This window comes from Musca vetustissima, unplaced genomic scaffold (genome assembly GCF_032173495.1).
Source record: "Musca vetustissima isolate MV318-11 ecotype Yass unplaced genomic scaffold, APGP_CSIRO_Mvet_v1 utg52276, whole genome shotgun sequence".
In the NCBI taxonomy this organism is placed as follows: domain Eukaryota; kingdom Metazoa; phylum Arthropoda; class Insecta; order Diptera; family Muscidae; genus Musca; species Musca vetustissima.
The window spans coordinates 38,299-61,737 of NW_026885026.1; the positions used below are offsets into that span (position 1 = coordinate 38,299).

General features: G+C 36.1%; 1 protein-coding gene across 1 annotated transcript; it reads left to right on the forward strand.

Moving 5' to 3' along the window:
• Nucleotides 1-20,119: 20,119 nt before the first annotated feature.
• On the forward strand, nucleotides 20,120-20,670 carry LOC133332108 (uncharacterized). Its single transcript, XM_061540489.1, has 2 exons — nucleotides 20,120-20,129; nucleotides 20,201-20,670. Exons 1-2 carry the CDS (start codon nucleotides 20,120-20,122, stop codon nucleotides 20,665-20,667), a joined length of 477 nt encoding a protein of 158 aa, XP_061396473.1. The 3' UTR covers nucleotides 20,668-20,670.
• Nucleotides 20,671-23,439: the final 2,769 nt, after the last annotated feature.

Genomic DNA, 23,439 nt, shown 5'->3' on the forward strand with positions numbered 1-23,439 from the left:
GGTCTGACCAGATTTTTTGTTTAAATTTCATTTTCGGTTAGTTGTGGGTTTTTTTTTTGATCGGATTTTTGTTAAATCGACTTTTTTCACTTTTTTTTTGTTAATAAAATAAAATTTCACAGTCAAAGGATTTTAGTGTGTGGAAGTGTAGGAATATTTCCTGTTTTTTTTGCAAATATATTTATATTCAATTTTTATATGCCTTTGTTCGTTCACAACAATTTCCGTAAGGACTTTTTTATCCGATCAATATTTCTTTTTTTCTCTTCAATTTTTATTTTTAGCTACACTCGTTGTTGTTATTTTTCCGTTTTCCGTATTTGTGTTTTCATTGAAATCATAAATAAAATTGTTAATAAATTTATAGTCAACGTGTATATTTGAATTTTTATCACACGAATTTCTTTGCCTCGCACACACACATACGTGCTCTCTTTTCTTCCTCTTTTTTTCACAATTCACGATTATTTGCTCAGTTTTATTTTTGGTTTCTTTTTTTCCACTTCTTTCTCTATATTTGTCAGCTTATTGTCTGTCTGCCCCGTCTATCTGTAACGGCGTACGGTCATCGTTTGCTAGTAACTGTCATTGCTGTCAGTCATTTTTATATGCCTTGGCGCAGAAAAAAGTAATTTGTGGCTTTTTGATTGCTGAAAAGCGGAGAAAACAACAACAACAAGGAGATCTACAACAAAATTGTCAATTGTGTATGGACACACAGGGGATTTTTTTTTTCGAAGTACACTTTGCCCTCGGGCTGAGCAATGTTGTCCGAAATTGTCGTTGCGATTTGCGATTTTTTTTCTTTTCGCTTCGTTTCATTTTAACGCTGATTGCTATCGCCGATAATTGATGACGTTGTAAATATATTTTCATATATATATGTATTTGTTGTTGACCCTACAATTTTCTTTTTTGGTCGCAATGAACACCTCATGTGCATGATTCAGACACACACATACATCGACAAATTTTAAATTTAAAGGCAACTTGTTGAGGGTGGAATATGCAAATGCCAGGTTGGTTTTTTTGCTATTAAAATATCAATTGTTAACAGTTCGATGGACATTAGAATTTTATTGTATTGAATAAATTAAATCTGTAGTTTGTGAAATTGGAAAATAATTTATTATCGAAACTGGGGCCGGTAAGATCCTAAAAAAGAGAAAGTTTGTTGAAATAATTCAAAGGTTTCCTCATTCGAGTAAAAACTCTAGTGGTGGAAATATGTAGCTCTAACTATTTTTGTGATGGAAATTTCAATAGAACCATATGTAACGAACATAGAAAAAGGACTAGATCCACAGACCAAGACTGTTCTCTTATAAATGCTGTTAGACTCCGAAATTAAATATATATATATATATATATTTATTTCATACGAAATTAAAGGTTAAACGGACCCTTAATAATACCCTTAATAATTTTCTGATCAAGTTACAAAGATATTCATTTAAATGTTTCTAATCGTAATTCAAACAAAATCTGTCGGCGAGTGGAAAAGGACTTAAGTTCGGCCGGATCGGACGGATTCTTGAAATTAAATTTCCAATGCCACTTAGAATTACAGCGAATGATTTTGGAAAAAATATATATTTTTATCTTAGGGAAATAACAAGAAGTGGACTCATATTTTCCAAGGACATATAGTAACTCACGGAACACCAAAACTACTTAATAAAAACCACTTCTTATGGCAACTTTTCTAAGATTTTCAGTGCAGTACTGGCACCAAGAGGATTTTGTAAGACGCAACGCACCAGATATAGTTAATTTTACAATATTTACAGCAAATTGGAGGTTACCGTTATGTGGGTACTAACATAACAATTCATAACATAATTTCTAGTAGGATTATTGTATACTTAAGTAAAAATTTAAAAAAATTTGTTTTTTTTTTTGCCCCAACCTAATATAATGCGAACGGACTATCCGATTTTAACCAAACTTTTCCAAACCTATTATCTTTACCAAGCCTATATCAAGTCCGAAGATGGGACCCATTGATTCACTACTTCTGGTTCCTCCAACACAAAGTGTAAAAATTTATAAATCCAATATTAGGCGAATGAAATGCCGGATTTGATCCAAACTGTGCACATCGTAACATTTCTTTTAAACTCAAATTATGTTCGAAGAAGGGGAAAATCGGCCCATTTCTTCTGATACCTCTCCCATAAAATATCATGCGAACAGAGCATCCGATTTAAACAACCTAATATTTTAACCATACTTGTATATTTTTAGGAGATAGGACTTATCGGTCCAGCCTTCTAGTACTTCCCCGGCAAAGGTTCAGAATTTTTTAAACTTTGTAGAATTTATATACAACGAATGGAATATCCAAATTTCATCCAACCTTTGCTCATCGCAGTTCATTACATACCTAACCTAGATCGAATCCAAAGATGCGATCCATCGGTGCACTCCTCCTCGTACCTCCTCCACAACATTTTGAAAAATGTTAGTTCAATAAGAATGGGGTGCAATGTCCGATTGGATGCCAAATATGCAAATTGTAATATTTCCTTTAAACTTAATTCAAGTTGGAAGATAGGACCCTCCGGTCCACTACCCCACGGAATGGTAAATATTGTGCTGAAAATGCATTTTATAATATCATGTTAACATGGCATCCGATTCAGACCAAACATTGTGCAACTTAATATTTTAGCTTTATAAAGATAGGACTTATTTGTTTGTTCCATCCTTCTACTCCAATATCAAGTTTATGGAATGTCAGATTTGAACCAAAATTTAAGGGGACCCATCATTCTCGGTTTTAACCAACGGCGAAACGCGTCGCATAATGGTGGGTAACATAGGTTCTTCTCCTGGCTTTCCTTTTCATTGCAAAATTTAGATCATCAAGCTCGACTCGAAAGAGTATAAAAAATAACTTAAAAGGTTTTAAAAAAATTTAATTTAGTTTTTCGAATCTACACTAATTCAAGAATATCCCTACAAAATTTCAAGTGAAAATCTCAACAACTCTTGGAGTTATAGGCGATTTATTGTGTCAGCATCAAGTGACGGCAAGAGTAATTCTCAAACTTTAAACGCATTTTTCTCAAAGCAGTGGTTTACGAATGGCGGGCATGATAACCTAAAAACTAATAATCCAAACGGTTTCAAATTTTGACATGTTTCTGTGGGGGTGTATAGCTATCGTATGAACTAGGGTAAAGCCAATCGGCGAAGAACTTCCTATTTATACCCTCCACCATAGTATGGAGGGTATATTCATTTTGTTTTTCCGTTCGTAACTCATTTTCGGTATTTTGGGGTTCTTGAGCACGTTTTTCAACCGAATGCGCTGAAATTTGCTACATTGGGTTCTTATTGGGTACTAAATGTCTCCACAAAAAATTATAAATATAGATCCACTTTTTCTGGTAGTCTCCATATAACGGTACCTCCTATTTTTCAGTATTTTGTGGTTTTTTGATAGTATTTTTCCGCTGAAATGGCAGTAATTTAGTATTTTGAGTTCTTAATAGGTACCAAATCTCTTCACAAAAAAGTATGAATATATGCTCATTTTTCGGATAGCCCCCATATAAGGGTTCCCCCAATTTTCGGTATTTTGGGGTTCTTGAGCGCGTTTTTCAACCGAATTTGCTGCAATTTGGTATTTTGTAGTCGTATATGGTAACAAATCTTCCTACCAAAACTTATTAATATTCGCCTCCCCCTTTTTGGGGTAGTCCCAATATAACCCCCTTTTTATATTAAAATAGTTATCTGATTTGTTCCGCGCTTTGAGTTTGGTTCTACGACTCTGTTGTAATCATTTCACCTGCGGAGGATAGCGAGATAAAAAATTAGAACGTAGGGTTCGATAATGAACTATAGCCGATAATGAACTATATAGCTGTGTGGAGGATCCAGAAGGAGGGAACCAATATTCCCCATCTTCGAATTTGAACTAAGTTTTAAAGAAATAATAAGATGGGCAAAGTTTGGATGAAACCAAAATTTTCTGAAACGGATTTGGTCCAAAGAAACATGGGGTCTAGAACCAATATATCGGCACATTTTTACGTGTTAATGTGTATACACCCTCATTAGCCATAAGGCTGAAGGTATATTTATCCATATTTATCCATTTTCTGAAATTTGTATTATGGTTTAGATAATCCCTTTTTAGAAATGTCGGTATAGGTCCACTTTTTGGTATGTTCCCTATATTTCCATTTCTAGTACCTGTCAGTATATCAATGGTGGAGGGTATCCAAAGTTCGGCCCGGCCGAACTTACCGCTTTTTCACTTGTTTTAAGTTAATAATTGGCGAATTTCTAAAAAAAATCAAGTGTCCGCTATTTTGTTACTTTTTGAGCGAAATCAATAATCCAGTTCATACGAGACCCAGACATGTACTCTTTCTAACACCCATGGAATTTCCGGATTCCGATGTTCCAGTGAGGAGTTAACATGCCCGCCATCAAAAATAAGGACTTTTCAACCAAAAATAAGGACTTTCAGCAGCCAAATTTTGCAAATTATTTTTCTTCTCTTTTAAATCTTCTACTATATATGCGTAAAGTTACAAACCTTAACATGCATTGGTATTCATTTACCAGCCCAATGAAAATCTTAATTCAAAAAAACAAATATTCAAGAATACTTCTTAAGAGATTCAAGAAAACTTGAAGACAATTTATGGCTAGACTACAGATGGCGGCTAGAGCGTTTGTCGGCAAGTTTAAACGTGTAGTTCGTACATAGCTATTGTATGAGGTAGAATAAATTCAATATGTGAAGATCTTCCTATTTTTAACTGAGTTAGTGACTGAAAAATACAATTTTCGAAAAAACCCCTTTTAAATGCCGTAATTTGTTTAATGTCTTTTACAATGTAGATAATCCTAATTTATACCCGACACATACATATATGGGGATCACTTTTGGAGTATGGTTTAAGATAAGTATGCGGTTACGATTTTGTCAAATCACCTAAGCTAAATTTCGAATATTCTCCGCATTATGTACAATTTTCTATATTTCTCACTCAATTTCTTAAATCTGTAAAATTCTGTATTAAGCACTAAATTCGTTCTATATCATATCTACGAAATAAAAGTCTTGGTGTTTACCATTTTCCTGTATTACAATAAAAACGTGATCAGATGCAGTTTTCTTTAAAGATTTCTAGTACGATAATTTTAATATTGTAATCTAACAGTGTATATATTTTACAAAATTCATTTTAAAATATTCCATTAAAATGTATTCCGACATAACCAAACCAAATAAATAGTAATAACAGATATTAATTCTATTATTACTCATCCAAAATTTATTGTAATGTACATGAACGTCGGTCAATCGTTCTTGACATTGTTCCTATTTCATAGTCTGAACAGATAAGACAATAATTTCCACCATCATCACTTTTAGTTTTTAATTTATTTCAATTTTTGTCTGCTGTTTTGTCTTAATAGAATACTTCAGATAAGATTAGTCGTAATCGAAAATTGGAGAAAATGAATTGTCTATTTTAAAGAAGGAGTGGTCATCGATTTACGCGTGCAAATCAAACATGGTCATAATAATTATTATTTCAGCTACTATTTTTAGCATTATTCAATAATCGAATGTTATTTTTAAAATATTATTGCAATGATTAGTGCATATTAGTGTTTCTGTGGTAACACAGAACTACAAACTTTTTGGAAAGGGGGGATTTTTTATTTATTTTTTGATAGGCTGTAGAATTTGATAAATATCATGTTGGATAATTATAGTTTTCGGGGAAAAAGGTAGATAAGGGTGTATTACTTGAGTAAATTCGAGAAAGTGTATAGTTTTTGTATGATAGTTTCGTAAAGATTCCAGTAAAAGGAAAGTACTACATTTCATTCTAGAAATTAGTTACACAAAAATTACACTGATAATAAGCAAATGACACATGATGGTACGAGGCAATATTATATTATGTTATATTTGATTAAATTTCTGTATTTGCTATAAGAAATGTTAACTCAAAATTCCTGGACTAAACACATAGACAAATAAAAACTTCAGATTTCAAATGTGTTCATCATATTATTATTCAATAATATGTTGGTATGAGCAAAAAAAGTGGGTGTTGGCAGAAATCGATGGTTGGGAGTAGTGTTTGGAGAATCTCAAGTCGAAATGTAACATTGGATGAACCCTTGCTGCATTTTATCACTCCGAATTCTATACACCAATCATTTGAGTAAACTGTATACAATCAACCCGCAAACGGGTTCTGAAACTCCCAACAATCGCCTGTTCAGGTATTGTGTCTGCATTTTAAGTTTCGCATGAAATAACTTTCATTTATTGCCTTAGAAAAGAACGAACTGCCAAGTGTGAGGTTCGGAGGTTTTTACCATGAACCAATACACGCCACGCGAGCGCTCTGAAATAGTTGAAATTTACATTCAACAGAAGAAGTCAATTGTGAAAACTCAACGTGCTTTTAAAACATTAAAAAATGTGAGAAGTGCGCCTTCTAAGAACACCATTAAGCGTTTATACGAAAAATTTTCGACTGGTAAGGCTCTTTCTAATCCGAAGAGGCCATATAAAAGTTGATCAAGGCGATCGGCCGAGAATATCGCTGCCGTACGAACCAGTGTTGAGAGATCCCCAAGAACATCCCAAAAACGCCGTTCTCAGCTCCGTCCTCCGTCCACTTTACAACGGATTATTCGCATTGATTTGCATTTGTTCCCGTACAAAATTCAATTGACGCAAAGAATGTTGCCTGCGGACAAGCCTCGTCGATTGGAATGGGCCCAAAGAGCCATCGAAATGGCCGAAGATGTCGAGCAATTTTGGAACAAAATTATCATGTCCGATGAAGCCCATTTCACATTGAATGGGACAGTAAACAAGCAAAATTGCCGTTTTTACGCCACTGAAAATCCTAAGGAGATTCAAGAAGTGCCTCTTCATGACGAAAAAGTCACAGTTTGGTGCGGCGTTAGTGCGAAAACGGTCATTGGGCCATCAATCAGGAGCGTTATCGCGGCATGATGACCAATTTTGTTATGCCAATTATTCGTCGAAAGCGTATGAGGCAGTTCTGGTTAAAACAAGACGGCGGTCCACCGCACACAAGTCGCATAACAATCGATTTTCTGAAGAATTTGTTTCCGGGAAAAGTGGTGATTTGGACTGGCCACCGCGTTCGTCTGATTTGACGCCGCCTGACTTCTTCTTTTGGGGATATTTGAAGTCAAAGGTTTATGTTAACAAGTCAAGGACCGTAGATAAGCTCAAGGACAACATTCGTGAAGAAATAGCCGCTATTCCGGCCGAAATGTTGGCAAAATCGACGGAAAATGCAGCAAAAAGGGCACAATACGTCATCAACGCCAGAGGCGGCCATTTGAGAGATATCATATTCAAAAATAGATGTAAACAAATCTACTTGGAACAAATTAAATGATTAACATTGCCAACCGCCAAATTTTTATTTTTTTCTTTGATTTTTAAGAAAAATACATGGGTCCGTCGAATGTGAGCAACCCTGTGTTGTTCCTTTTTTCTAGCACTCCATGGAAGGATCTGATTTGGTCCGAACTTAAAAATACACTTATCGTAGTGTCTGTTTCATGGCGCGTTTTCATGGTGCTCGACGGCCCTAATATGAAAACCAGTGAGCGGGGCAGTATAGCCGGACGGGGCCGACCATGTGATACCCCACACAACTTCCATGAAAATCTAACTTTCTGTGGTTTTAAATTCTGAGATTGGGCAATATTTCGCCATATTTGCACACATTTGACTGGCTAGAGGTCAGAAAATTTTACTAATAATCAGTGCAGCCCCTCTAATTACATGTACAGATTCCCTTCACCGTAGGTGGTGTTGTGATGTTCGGCTTTCGACTCGAAAAGTACAAATAATTAAATTTTCGGTCCACTTCATCCGAAAAATTATTATCTGATCATCAGCTAACATTTTAGGCGTTGTCCTTGACCATAACTGGAACCTCATGGAACATTTCAAAGCGATCAGGCTATATATCCGCCCTAAAGTGTGGTAATAGGTTACTAAATAATATATGAATACGTAAACACCTGTAAATATTTAAATGTAACTCCCGCATCCTCGGGTCTATGTCCTTCAGGAGTAAATATATACGCCATAGAATACAAATTTTGTAATTTTTCACACACAAATCAGAGTCCATTGACCGATCTTTATAAAAGCCGGCATGCTTATTCTTTGGCCCGACTCCCTTCTCCATGGGAAAATTCGCGAAGTTCGGGCCATTGGACAAAAATAAAGTTTTTGGCCCATTTCATCTAAATATTAGCCGATCTTTATCAAAAACAATAGGGGTCTTCATTGACCAGAACCCATCCTACATTTCGTGAAGATTGGTCCATAACTGTGGCCTGTATCGTGTTTACAAATTATAATGGACAGGCGGACGAACGGACGGACACACATGTCTAGATCGACTCAGTTAGTCGAGATATGACGATCGGTATACTTAAAGGTGGGTCTAGGACCAATATTTCGCGGCGTTACAAACTTTTGGGGCTGCACAAAGCTATAATACCCTGACAACATACTTGTGTAGGGTATAAAAATATCTTAACACAAGCGGAAGCTCCTATGCGTGATGATTAAGCATCGGTTTCGACGCCTGTTAATATGAGGCATACTGGATCAAACAAATCCCACCTTCGAACTTCTTAAAGATAATAGGTTGTGCAACTCGGACACCCAATTGGCCTGATATTGTATTTATAAATATTGACAATTTTAACCATTTATGGAGAAGTGGATCAATGGATCCCATCTTCGAACTTGATCTCAGCTTGATTACTTTCGCCTAGTATTGAAGTTATATACATTAAATAATTTGACCCTTTGTGGGGGAGATCCCAAAAGGAGTGAACCAATTAGTGCCATATTCTGACTTGGTCTAGGCTTGGTAAAGAGAATTCATTGCACAATGTTTGATTCAAATCGGATTATCTGTTCGCATGATATTTTAAAATTTATTTTTAGTAAAATGTTAATCATTTTGTTGTTAAAGTAGCAGAAGTAGTGGACCGATATTTCGCAACTTCGAACATGAAATAAGTTTGGAAGAAATATTACGATGTTGAGAGTTGGGATGAAATCGGTTACTCCCTTTGAGAGTTATTGCTTGTACCAGCCGGCCAGACAGACAGTTCAAAAAAACTTGGAATCTAAAATCGATGATCAAAGCATTAGCCATACGGCCAAGGGTATGAAAATGGCTTTATAATATCATAAGAAGGTCGGACCCATCAGTCCAATACTTTCCGTATATTCCAAACGAAATGCCTTTTTATAACCTCCAACATACTATGGAGCAGCAACGTACTCAGGATTTCATTTCGGGGGGGGCCCGGTAGTACAATATGAAAAAATTCGCTGTTGCGAACATAAATTTACTGTGAAAAAAATTCAATTCGGGGGGGGGGGGGGGGCCCGGGCCGTGCGTACGTCCCTGCTATGGAGGGTATATAAAATTTGTTTTTCCGTTTGTAACTCATCGAAATATATAAATTCATGATCTGCGTAAAATTCTACGACGATTTAAAGATGCCCGTCTGTCTGTTGTAATCACTCTAGATCGTCAAAATTTTGTTTTCTTTTGTGTGTAGGAAGGTTCGAAGATAGGTTAAATCGTTCCAAGTCTAGGCATATCTCCCCCAGTGTTCGGTGTTTGGGGTTCTTCGGCGCGTTTTTGACCGAATTCGCAATTTGGTACATTGGTTTATTATTGGGTTACAAATTTCTCCAGTAAAAATTATAAATATAGGTCCACGTCTTCTGGTAGCCCCCATATAAGGGCACCATGAATTTTCAGCATTTTGGGCGGTTTTGAGCGTATTCTTCGACCGAATTCGCTGTAATTTAGTACTTTGAGTTAATTAGGTAGTAAATCTCTCCACTAAAAATTAGAAATATAGTTAAATTTTTTTTCGGATAGTCCGCATATAAGGGTATCCCCAATGTTCGGTATTTTGGGTTCTTGAGCGCGTTTTTCAAACAAATTCTCCGTAATTTTGTATTTTGTAGTCGTATGTGGTAACGAATCTCCTTCCCATAAATTATGAATATTCGCCCCCCTTTTTGGGGGTAGTCCCCATATAACCCCCTGTTTTGGTTTTGTATCGATATAGTCGAATTCCACCATAGTATGGGGGTTATCCTGTACACGAAATGTGGACGATTTTGCCAATTTATGTTGTAATCATTCTATCATCGCCAGGTTCGAGAATGGATTATCGGTATTTTTAATATTTAGCAAATTTGTTGGGTTCGAAATTGAGCTCATACAATGATAACTCAATTGTTCGGTAATTCATACACAACCCACCACCGATACTTCCTCCAGGGACGCATTTTTTTAATAAATTTAGTTTTACAACAAAACATTTTTAATTTCATTAGAACTCTTCAAATTTCAAAAAAAAAAGTAAAATAAAAATAAAATATCAGGGCCGGCACGGGTAAAATTGATATACTACGATTAAAACGTTAAAATGTCGATTTCTCATCTTTGAGGATCCCACCTAAAATCGTATGAGCAACATTTTTGTAGAACATTGTGAGGATGAAACATCGCAAATGAAGATATTGAATACTAATGAAGATATTAAGCAATCTCTTCATGTATAATAGGGCCGCCAGTAAAAAAATAGATAAATAAATAAAATTACGCCATATCTCCGAACTTTGACCTATAACGATTTTTTTCTTATTATACTCCCAAGGTCTTTCATTTCTAATAGGCATTTCCCACCCCCCCAAAATTTGGTCGCTCTGTGTTATTAACATTTCCTTAAAACCTACTTAAAAACAACAGTTGTTTATAAAATATTCAATAAATTTAATATATCTGCCCCCCTCTCAAAACATCACAAACCATATTTCCCCCCAATACTGCAAAACAGTGTATGTGTGCGTGTCACAATGTCCATTAACACATTTCATCGTTTATGTGCAACTTTTTCATACGAAATCAAAAACTTTGAATTAAATTTTCATAAATAAGTTGACAAGGGCCAGGACATGCTATGCTCCTCAAGACGTCGAACCGTTAAAGCCCCCATCTACCTATCTATCTAAATATAGCCAATTATAAAAGTTTACACAAATAATAAATACAATTTATATACTTTTCAGTTCATGTATTTCAGTTTATAGTTTATATTGAGAGTTTGTTGGTTCACATGACTGACTGGCTGGCTGAATAACTGCCCATCATCACAGCCTTTTCGGGCAGCGAATGTCAAGGAATATAAAAATTTCCACTCTCAAATGTTTATTGCCTCCGAATGAACCAAAGAAGTAAAAGGGTGATTCCACGTAAACTGACCCCAGCTCAGATAAAAAATTTAGATTTTAGCAAAAATAATACCATAACTGATATCACGAACAATATAATTTTTAATATCAATGAAGAGTTGATAAAATTTAGGACCAGTTTTTTTTTTCGTAAGAATACTTTTCCATGGTGTATCATGAAATTGTTGGCTGCACTAATTTATTGACAAACTGGCAACAGTATTTTTCGGCATATTTTTTCCTTTTACGACATTTGACTTTTGGCCACATTAAAGTAAACATATTTAAGTATTGTTTAGTGCAAACTCGTAACTTATTGGAAATATATATTGCCTGTAAACGTCTTTGTATCACGAAGGTCCCGTTTGTCACACCCGTTACGGTAAATATATAAAAAGTATAATTTTATGCATTTTATGTGGATATTTATATAATATATTTTGCGCATGTTAGGTCACAGTTGTACTGTATAAAATGGATAAAAAAGTTTCAGTTTCATTTTAATATTTAAGCTAGTAGTTGCATCATAAGATCTGTCACACCCGTTACACAAAAATCGAGGACAACTTTTAATTAATTTCAAAATATCAATATCATTATTTCAGCTTTGGAATTCAAAAATAGAATGCAAAAATTTCGGTTTGAGTTGAAAAAAGATCGAACTAAATAGAAAATCAGTAAGAAAAGTAGTAAAGTCGGACTGGACCGACTTTATGATACCATTCTCCACTATGGGTATATTAAACAGGACTATTATCATGAAATTGGATGAAATAAAATATGTGAAATTTATCTAAATGTGAAACGACCTAGATTTATCCATAAACATGTCATTCGTTTATTACAATGCGACAAAAGTATGGAAATCGACTTCAAACAAATATCAATAGATCATCCGTTGGGCTATGTCTGCACTTCTAGAAAACGCAACTACGTTATTCTATGCTCAAGTGCAAAATTTGATGTCAATTTGACAAACATGAGGAGTTTGATGCACAATTTACTTAAAATCGGACGAATATATATATGGAAGCTATTTCCAAAACTAAATATTTCAACAAAACTTGTCACAGTTTAGGTTATACTAATTTCAGTACGTATTGTTCCTATCAGCCATATATTGGTTCCTTGGTGCGTCAATTACTTAAAATCAATCTATAATATAAGGAAGCTATATGGTTTTACTTATTACACATCAAGATTGAGACTGTGTCACACCCGTTACATTTGCATGTCACACCCGTTACTTATTAATATATTTATATCAAACTAAATAATAATGGAAATGATTTGGATGGCCATGACATTAAAATTCTGCTTGGAGATTTTAATGCAAAAAATCGAAAGGGAAAATACCTTTGGCCCCACCGTTGGAAAATTCAGGCTTCAGAAGAAACGTCCGACAATGGTATGAGTTTGATTGACTTCGCGGCAGCAATAAACATGGTAGTTATCAGCACCACATTCAAGCATCTCGATATACACAAGACCACCTGGATTTCTCCTGATCAAGCAACGAGAAATCAAATTGATCATGTTGTGGTATACGGAATGCATTCATCCAGTGTATTAGACGCTTAATCGATCCAAGGAGCGAATATCGATTCGGACCACTAACTTGTAGCAGCCAAGGTTCGCACTCGTCTTAATGTAGCAGCAAAGGTGCGATCTAATGTAACACGGAAACTCGACGTCGAAATGCTACAAACACAACAGGTGGCAGAGGCCTACTCCGCTCAACTTACCCACCTGCTTGACGAAAGCTCTTCTTGTCCCGATAATAGTATAGAATCACAATGGCAATGAATTGCCCACTCTCTACAAACTGTAGCGGAAAAACAACACTTGGGTACCAAAGACCACCATCAAGAAACCCATGGTACGATCAACGAGTAAAACACCAAACTGAAGGCTTTGGTGCAGTCACCAGGTTTCCTTTTTCATCCTGTAGAGATGAAGAAGGAAACCTGGTGACATATAAAGACAGCGTGTTGAGGATCTGGTAGGAGCATTTTGAAAAGCTTCTGGTATCAAATAGTGGCGGTGTAGAAGATACCCCAGCACCAAAAAGAGATGAAGGTATAAAGTGTATACCACCTAGCCAAGATGAGATCAGAATAGCAATCAATCGACTGAAGAACAATAAAGCAGCATGTGCCGATGGGTTACCAGCCGAACTATTCACGACTAGTGGTCAGATGCTGGATAGGAGCATGCACCAGCTGATTAGAGGAGGAATACATGCCACAAACATTGGTACCTGGAAAAGGTCATACGAGACGCAAAGGTGAACAGAAATTGCACTCTGTACACCAAACAACACACGTTACTCGCCTATTCCGATGACATCAACATAATTGGTCGAACATTGCGAGCGGTAACAACCGCCTATGAACAAATTGAGAAGGAGTCTGCCAAAGTGGGTCTGGCAGTAAACGGCGAGAAGACCAAGCTGATGGTATAAACGCGCAAGACGTCCAGTAGACTCGTACCAACTGTGAAACTTGAGAACTACAGCTTCGAGGTAGTCAAAGATTTTATATACCTTGATGCCGCCATAAATAGAACAAATGACATCGATTTTGAAATTCGGAGAAGGAGAGTGTTGACCAACAGATGCTACTATGGTCTAAGTAAGCAGTTTAGAAACAAGGCCACCCTCCGCCAGATCAAACGCACCCTCTACATGACGCTTATATTACCCTTGGCAAATCCACCATATTTTTACTCTGCGCCAAATCCTGGAAAAGACCCAAGAATAACACATCGACACATACCACCTATTCGTCGACTATAAAGCCGCATTCGATAGTCCTATACGTTAGGAGGTGTTTAAAGCCATGTCTACGTTCGGCAATACTGCAAAATTAATACGACTATGCAGGATAGCTTTAACTGGCATATGGCCAGCAGTTATAGTCGGAAAGTACTCATCGGTGCCCTTTAACACCGAAGGACGATTCAGACAAGGTGACTACGTTTGTCGTGTGATCTTTTTAACATCCTGCTGGAAAAGATCATACGAGACGCAAAGATGAACAGAACGCCTACGCCGATGACATCGATATAATGGGTCGAACATTGCAAGCGGTAACTGCCACCTTTGAACAAATTGAGAAGGAGTCTGCCAAAGTGGGTCTGACAGTAAACGGCGAGAAGACCAAGCTGATGGTATAAACGCGCAAGACGTCAAGTAGACTCGGACCAACTGTGGAACTTGAGAACTACAGCTTCGAGGTAGTTAAATATTTTATATACCTTGGTACGGCCGTAAATTAAACGAATGACATCAGTTTCGAAATTCTGAGAAGGATGGTGATGGCCAGCAGATGCTACTATGTAAGGGTAAGCAACTCATAAGCAAGGCCACCTTACGCCAGACCAAACACACTCTACCAGACGCTGATACTACCCGTGGTATTATATGGATCTGAAGCATGGTCACTTGCGCAAGCAGTTGAGACAGCTCTTGGGGTGTTTGAAAGAAAAATTCTCCGAAAAATCTACGGGCCGATCTGCTCTTTCAAATTGGAAAAACTGCGCAAAAGACCGGCGCGCCTGTAAATCGATTTTAAACTCGGCTTATGGAACGAAAGTTCTGCCACAAGCCTGCTAAGTAAGTATGTATAATAGCCCCTGAAAAAAATAATATTTAAAAAATCCACGCCTATATTATTCCCCGAAAAAAATATTTTTAAAAAATCTATATGCGTGATTTTTTTAAATAGATCGTTGAAATAAATATTTTTAAAAAATCCACGCCTATAATAGCCCCCTCTAATACTTTAATATAGTCCGAATAGGAAATAATTTTTCGTGATTAGGTTATTGGAGCATAAATATCATGAAAATATCTTTTTTACACATACGATTTTTTTTGTAAACTGGGGAAAAATAATTACGTTTGACCATCTGGCTATTTGAATGTATGCATATAAGATTTCTCAAGAAATTCAGTTAAAATATGTATTAATAGACAAAACAAACATATATTTCCCTTGCAATCCCACTGAAAAAATATCCTTACATTTGCACAATGGACGTAAGCCATCACACGAGTAAACTGTCTTTTGCTCTATTGTCAAATAGAATTGACAAAATTACATTGTGTTCAATTCAATGTTAGACAAATGTTATTCTTTTCGACCAACAACAACGACATAGGTACTAAGCCTATTTTCTCTCCTCCAAACAACAATGGAACAAATCCGATTTTCTGCTTGGAGAATTTGTTCTATGGCCGATAACAAAACCTCGTCATCAGCCTCAAATGAAAAAAGACAACACATTGGCTGAATGAAAGTATTTCGGGGTAAATCTTATCTGACACAGTGACAGTGGAGTTTCACATCGAAGCCAAACAAACACACATTGCTATGACACTGACGATGTTCAAATTGGCAATAACAATTGTCATAAGCTTTGTTGTAATTACCTAATGTTGAACAAGTATGGCGTTTAATGAATAATGAATTGCTTCAGCAGCAATTCAGCAGCTTGTTAAGCACGAATGCAAGATAAATTGTGTTTGAAATCAATTGAACAAAAAGAAAAAAAAGTTGATAGAAGGAAGATGTATTTCAAATCAGTAACAGTATTAAATTTCAATGATAAAACATTGAGGGGGGTGTTTGATGATTCTTTTTATTAATATTACGATATGAATAGTGAAGGAAAATGCTATAAAATTTCATGAGAAATTATCAAGGTTTTTTAACAAAGTGATGATGGAACGGCTTTCAAAAAAACCTTTAAAAAAATTGTTTAGTAATAATTTATTGAAAGACTATTATAGGCGTGGATTTGCTTAGTCTCAATTTAGATTGGGCGAGTTTACTTGCGGCAAGTCTTTGTTTGCAGGAGAGAGGGGCAAGGGGAATAGAATTTGAAAAAAAATTGCCCGTACCGACAATTTTCTGGCAATTCGTTTTGTGTATTTTGTTTGTAGTGTCAGTAATTTGAAATACCAATCCTGAACATTGTCACAAAATGTAAAAAAAAAATATTTTTTATTTTTTTTATTTTTTTTTCAAACTCTAATATAGACTTGGGTATTTAATTTGATGTTATTATTTTTATTTTTCTATGGCTTTTATTGGCAAAGACTTTTAAATTGACTTTGAGACTTTGATTTGTTCAATTTTTAAATATTTTTATTAGTGGCTATTATAGGTACGATTTTTTGATAAAAAATTGACAACAAATTGACTATTACTTGTGTGGATTTTTTAATAATGTAGTTTTAAGGAGAGCGAAATTGTAAGAAGTCGCTCATTCCTTTAGCGAGCTTTGAACACTACAATACAAATTCAGGCTTGGACAAGTACATGAACGTTATTTAGTGCATCGAAGTTCCTAATAGCGACAATGTGAGACATTTTACAGAAAAAATTATAAATAAATTATTGTTGTCTTTTATGAAGGCTACAACCTACAACAACGTATTACTTCACTGGCGCCCAACGTGGGGCCTGCTTCATTGACACCAAAAGACGATCTTCTTTATTGGCGCCCAACGTGGAGCTAGTGCTTAATTGACGTCCAATGTGAGATCGGCTTCATTGGCACACAACGTGGGAGCGTGCGTTATTGGCGCCCAACGTGGGGCCTGCGTCATTGACACCCAAAGACGAGCTTCTTTATGGTCTATTAAAAAAATGCACACATTCTTATATCCTAAGCTTTATGGTTAATGGGGGCATATACACTTTGATAATGCAAAAATGTGCCTCATTGAAGTATTGGTTTTAGATTCCATGTTTCATTGGACCAAATCCGTTTCAGACAATTTGGAGTCGATTTACAAATGTCGGCAGGAGTGCACGATGACCCTCGAAGGGGGCAACCAATTTGCATCCAAACTTTGCACATCGTTGTATTTGTTTCAAATTTAGTTCAAGTTCGAAGTCAAATTTCGGTCCAAGTTGTGCTTAAAAAATTATAATATCGTGCGAACGGACTAATCGATTAGAACCAAACTTTGTTCAAACTATTATCTCTACCACTCCTTCTGGTACCTTCTCCTTCTTCTTTGAACAATGAATCATACAAATGGGATCCCGAACAAAACTTTCGACGTGGCTCTAATCACTGTCTTCCACTAGATCTTTCCATCGAATTCGTGGCCTTCCATGGACTATCAGTTGCTTCGTTTTTATATTCCTTTTGTGCTGGGGCATCCTCATCTATTCTCACAACACGACCTAGCCAACGTAATTGCTGCAGTTCGATACGATGTCCTGGAATAGATGGCACAACTCATGGTTCTTTCGACTGCGATATTCACCGTCATCGCAGATCTTTCGGAGAATTTTTCTCACAAACACTCCAAGAGCTGACTCATCTGTTTGCGTATAACTACAAGGATAATATCAGCATCTTGTAGAGTGTGAGAGGTGGTCTTGCTTTTCAGTTGCTTATTCAGACCATAGTAGCATCTGTTGGCCATCAATATTCGAAGCTGTAGTTTTCAAATTAAACAATTGGTCCCAGTCTACTGGACGTCTTGTGCGTTGATACCATCAACTTTGTCTTCTCGCCATTTACTGCCAGTTCCACTTTGGCAGACACCTCAATTCGTTCAAAGGTGGCTGCTATGTTCGATCCATTATGTCGATGTCGTCGGCGTAGGCAAGTAACATATGCTGTTTGGTGTCATTTCTGTTCACGTTTGCATCTCGAATGACCTTTTCAAGCTGGATGTTGAACGATAAACTGTCACCTTGTCTGAATCCTCGTTCGGTATTGAAGGACTCCGAAAGATCCTTTCCTACTTTAACTGCTGACATTGTACCAGTTAAAGTTATCCTACATAGCATTATTAATTTTGCAGAAATGCCAAACGCAGAAATGGCTTTAAACACCTCTGAACGGATAGGACTGTCGAATGCGGCTTTATAGTCGACTAATATGTGTCAAATTGTACTAACTAGTCAAATTGTACTAATCAGCTGGTACATGCTACTGACCACCGGTCTTGAATAGTTCGGACGGTAACCCACCCGCACCTGCAGCTTTATTATTCTTCAGCCGATTGATTGATATTCTGACATCATCATGACTAGGTGGTTTACAATCTATACCGTCATTTCTTATTGGTTTTGGCATCGCTACTATTTGACAGCAGAAGCTTTTCAAAATGCTCCTTCCAGATCCCAGCACGCTGTCTGTATCTGCCACTAGGTTTTCCTCTTCATCTCTACAGGAGAATGTGCCTGCACTTCGGTTTGGTTTTTTATTCGTTGGTAAAATTTCCGGACTTCATTCGGACTCCTGTACATCTCGATTTGCTCACGCTCACGTTTTTCTTGTACTTTCTTCTTTTTTCCGAAAATATGTTTCTCTTCTCCCAATAATTCTCTCTCACATTACGTGTTGCTACTGTCTGCAGGGTTGCCCTATACGCTGCGTTTTTCACATCAGTAGCATCACTGTTGATCGTACCATGGGTTTCTTGATGGTGTTTTTGGTACCCAAATATAGAATTTTTTTTCAGTTTGTAGGTAGTTGGCAATTCTTTGCCATTGTCCTTCTATTATCTGAACAAGGAGTGCTGTCGTCAAACAGGGAGGTAAGTTGAGCGGAGTAGGCTTTGATCGCACCGTCGTGGTCATATGCTGTTTCTAGGTGTTCGTAAAATATGTCTTTGGCCTGTATAACGGAGCAAATACTGTTGTAGAAAAACTTCGCTTTTATACGGATTATAGCAATTTGCTCATCTACTGGAGTGAATCTGGAGACGAAGTCTTTTATTCTCCTGTTAACCATAAATACGCAGTCAAATTCATATATCGTTTTATGGCAGCCCTAAATCCATTTCAGACAATTTGGAGTCGATTTACCAATGTCTATCTATTCGGCTGGTATGCATGAAGGTAGAGAGTAAATCAAATCCGAATATGAAACACATCGGCCACTCCATCTGGTACCTTCCCCACAAATCACATTTTCTGGTACTTTCTCTAAAAAACGTTAAAATTTGGGAAAATAATTAAAATTTTAACAAAATATTGCTAACAAAACTTTACTTCGTTAAAAATCTCGTCTTGTAGTACAAAGGCTCGAAATATAAGGAGGATACGTTTTAGAGAGCTATTCCTTTCCGTTTCTGATTCCGCAGCCCTGGTATAAAGTAAAAAATCCAAAATTTTCGCTAATTTCAGAAATGTGTCTTTCCCGTTAATCGAATATTGAAAAAACAAAACACCACTATGGTAATTACTGAAAATTCCCAAATGTTTTTGGAATCCACGGTGTTTGTGAAGAAACAAAATTTTAATCATCACTAATATTAGTGTGCGTATATTTCCGAACAATGATGATGATTAACACAATTAAAAATCAATTTTTGCCTTCTTATCAAATTCCATGAAAAACAATTGAAATTAAAAAACTCGAAAAATAAACGTAGCGGAAACATAAGATTAGATGAAAGTCAATCAGGGAGTACGCGATAGTGTGACACAAAAGCCAAATAAATGTCAAGAAACTGAATGGAGGAGACAAGTCGACCAGCCAGCCGGCAATCAGTTGATACCACCGGTAGGGAGTCTAGTTCCAAAGAGTTTTGCCATAAAAATCACAAAATCGCATAGTCAAAAAAATGTCAGATAAGTCAAATCTATAATTCGGGTGATGTTGTTGCTATTTCAATATCTTGACTGAGCTCACACTTCAAGTTCATGAAAAGTTATAAAAATAAGTGCTGAGAGGAATTGCAAAACAGTTGGTATTTTGAAACGTATTAAAAAACAGTTGTCGATTTTTTTTTCGTCACGTTACACAGAAAAGGGCTATATCATGATTAAAGGTGTGTGAGTGAGAATATCGACTAAAACAATTGGCCTTTCAATAATCAAAATTAATTTTTGGATTTTATAGTTACTCTGCTTTTGGGCAGCCTTTTGGTCTTAACTGCCGCCGCTGCTGTTGTCAAAATTAACGAACGCAATGTGGTCCAAGGTTGTAAATCGGAAAACGAACTCTGGGGCTCGGATGATGGTACAAAATTCTACTTCTGCTTGGGTGACAATATGGCCTTGGAACAGGATTGTGATCCTGGTACCTTCTTTGTGAAAAATGCTACCGTGTCGGGTTGTGTTCCCGTCGATTTGGTGGATGACAAGTGTATTTATCACACGGAACCACCATCCTGTATTGGTGAAAGTGTAACACAACCTCAACCCCATGAAGACCCCACGAAATTCTATTTGTGCCCCGCCAGTGGTGCTGAACCCCTTGTCTTATCGTGCACGGATAATAAGGCCTTTGTCAGTCAAGATGGATATTTGGGATGTTTCGATTGGACACAGTGGCGTCAAATTCGTGGTTGTGTTAATGATGAGTGAATTTAAAGTATTTTTTCTTCTGAAAAAAATTTTTGATAAAAAAATAAATAAATGCAAAGTGGTTAAATTGAAATTCGTAATAAGTTCCTAAATAAGTTAAATATTTTTCATTGTGGGAAAATGATACGTGTATTTGTCGGCAATGTCGTAAATATGCCAAGCAAAATAATCTGAGTTTGGAAAATTGTTGAAAACTGAAACTAAGTTGGATTATGGAAAATGATCTTGACTGAATACAATATTAATTTCAATAAAAATATTGAAATTTAGGGGTCATTGTTTTGTATTTACGATACACTTTTTTCTGAAACTATTTCTGAATACAAAAAAAAAAATATATATATTAAAAAAATCATTTTTTTATTTTTTTTAATAAAAAATTTACTAAATTTTTCAATTAATTTCTTATGAAGAGAAATCTTGATTTTCAGACTTCGAAAAAAATATGAAAACAAATCGGTTATTATTGTTTATACTTGTCCTAATCTTACGTATGTTTCACTTTTTTCTCCGATTATTACTTTTTTTGTTATTGTCCATCAAATTGGTTTCTTATCTTGACAAAATTGAATAGGCAAGAAGGTTTCGAGACTAATCATTTTGTGTTCAAAACATTCCGTTGCGATTAGCTCAATACGATTGGTTCAATTTGGAGATAATTGTTTTTTACACCTTTTTTTCAGTTCACAACCCAATGCGTATTTTAGTGGGGAAGGGGTGACATGTGTCGTTGACGTTTTACGTCAGATGTCGGGTTTCGAAGGTTCGAATATAAATTGCCAATACAATTTGATTTTATAATGTCTATAAATATAAAATTATAACATTTTCAGCGCCACTTTGTGCGTAATTTATGAAGAAATGGATTTGATTTCGACTAAAACAACATATAAACAAATGTGTCATTACCAGGGTAGTAGGTTTCAATGATTGAAAAATATTGTTAAGATGTTAAAAATTGGGAATTACGCAACTTCCGATATAGAGATTAATAAAGATGCCAATGGGTGTTGCCGACAGATATATATCCCTCAGTCTATGGTTTGAGGCGGTCTTCGGAATTACACACAGGTTCTATTATTCCATGTATATAAGGTATGTGTTTTTATCAACGATATTTCGGATTTAATATTGATCATAACGGTTATTAAATTCTCTTCAAATGAAATTCATAAATTTATAAAATATTGAACCTTTGTGGAGGAAGTACCAGATTAAGTGGGCCAATGGATCCTATCTTCGGACTTGATATAGGTTGTGCACTGTTTGTGTCAAATCGGACATTCCATTCGCCTGATTATTAGATTTGTAAATATTGCAATTGCTTACCATATGTGGGGGAGGTACAAAAAGTAGTGGACCGAAATTCCCCATCTTCGACCTTGAACTAAGTTTGGAAGAAATACTACGAAGTGCAAAGCTTGGATGAAATCGGTTTATCGGCCAGACGGTCGGATGGACATTTGTAAATCGACTCCAAATTGTGTGAAACTGGTTTGGTCCAAAGAAACATGGTGTTTTGCCATATCAACTTGTATGTAGAGTCAGTTTATAAATGTCTGTCTTTCGGGTGCGCACGATAACTCTCGAAGGGATGGACAATATCGGTCCAATCTTCCTCCTCCACAAAATGTCAACATTTTGCTGAAAATTTTTAAATTGTACCAAATTTAGTGTCCAACACACCTACAGCGATCCTAACTCCAAATTTCAAGATTCCAGCTCTATATGTACACATTAGTACGAATTTCCAAAATTTCCTACATACACCAATTCCACACCCCAACAATGATCCCATCGTCAAATTTTAAGATTCCAACTATATCGGTTCATCCAAATCTAAACTGCACCAATTGTAGTACTTTTCGTACACATGAGTAGAACATTTCCAATACTACGAACATATCCCAATCCTACACTCCGACGGTAATATTAATTTCAAATTTAAGAATTCCAGCTCCATTTGTACCTCTAATTTAAATTTTTTCTAAATATAGTACTTTTCGAATATCCTTATTTCGACCCTACTTCTCAATCTTAATTCGCATTTCAAAATTCAAGTTTTTAGATCTTTCAATTCACATGCTACGAAATTGTACCAAATTTTAAACATTGTAGTACTTTTCGGATATTTATAGTTCGAATGTCCAAATAAATTCTACTCTCCATCAGTGACCTTCATTTAAAATTTAAGAGTTGAAGTCCGAAAATCCAAGCTCTACACATCGTAGTATTTTTAACTAATTTAAATCATGTCAGAAATTGGGACACATCGGACCACTTTATATGCTTCCTCCCCCACAAAGGGCTAACATTTTGAAAAGCGAATGGATTGTCCGATTTTATCTCAACATTGCAAATTTTAATGGGTTCTGGTATTTCCTCATTTAAAATGTAAATTTCATTTGAAGCCAATGATCCATTGATTGGAAGTTGGGACATATATCTAATATAAAGCGACTAGTAAATACTGTGCGGTCCAAAAATGGCAGACCTTAATATTTATGCTAAATATATATTGAACATAGAAGAAGAAGGAAACCTGTTGACAGATACAGACAGCGTGTTGAGGATTTGAAAGGGGCATTTTGAAGAGCTTCTGGTGGAGGTGAAGAAGATAGCCCAGAACCAATATGAAATGACGTTATAATGTGTATACATCCTAGCCATGATGATGTCAGAATATCAATCAATCGGCTGAAGAATAATAAAGCAGCAGGTACCGGTGGTCAGATGCTGGTCAGGAGCATGCACCAGCTGATTAGTGCAATT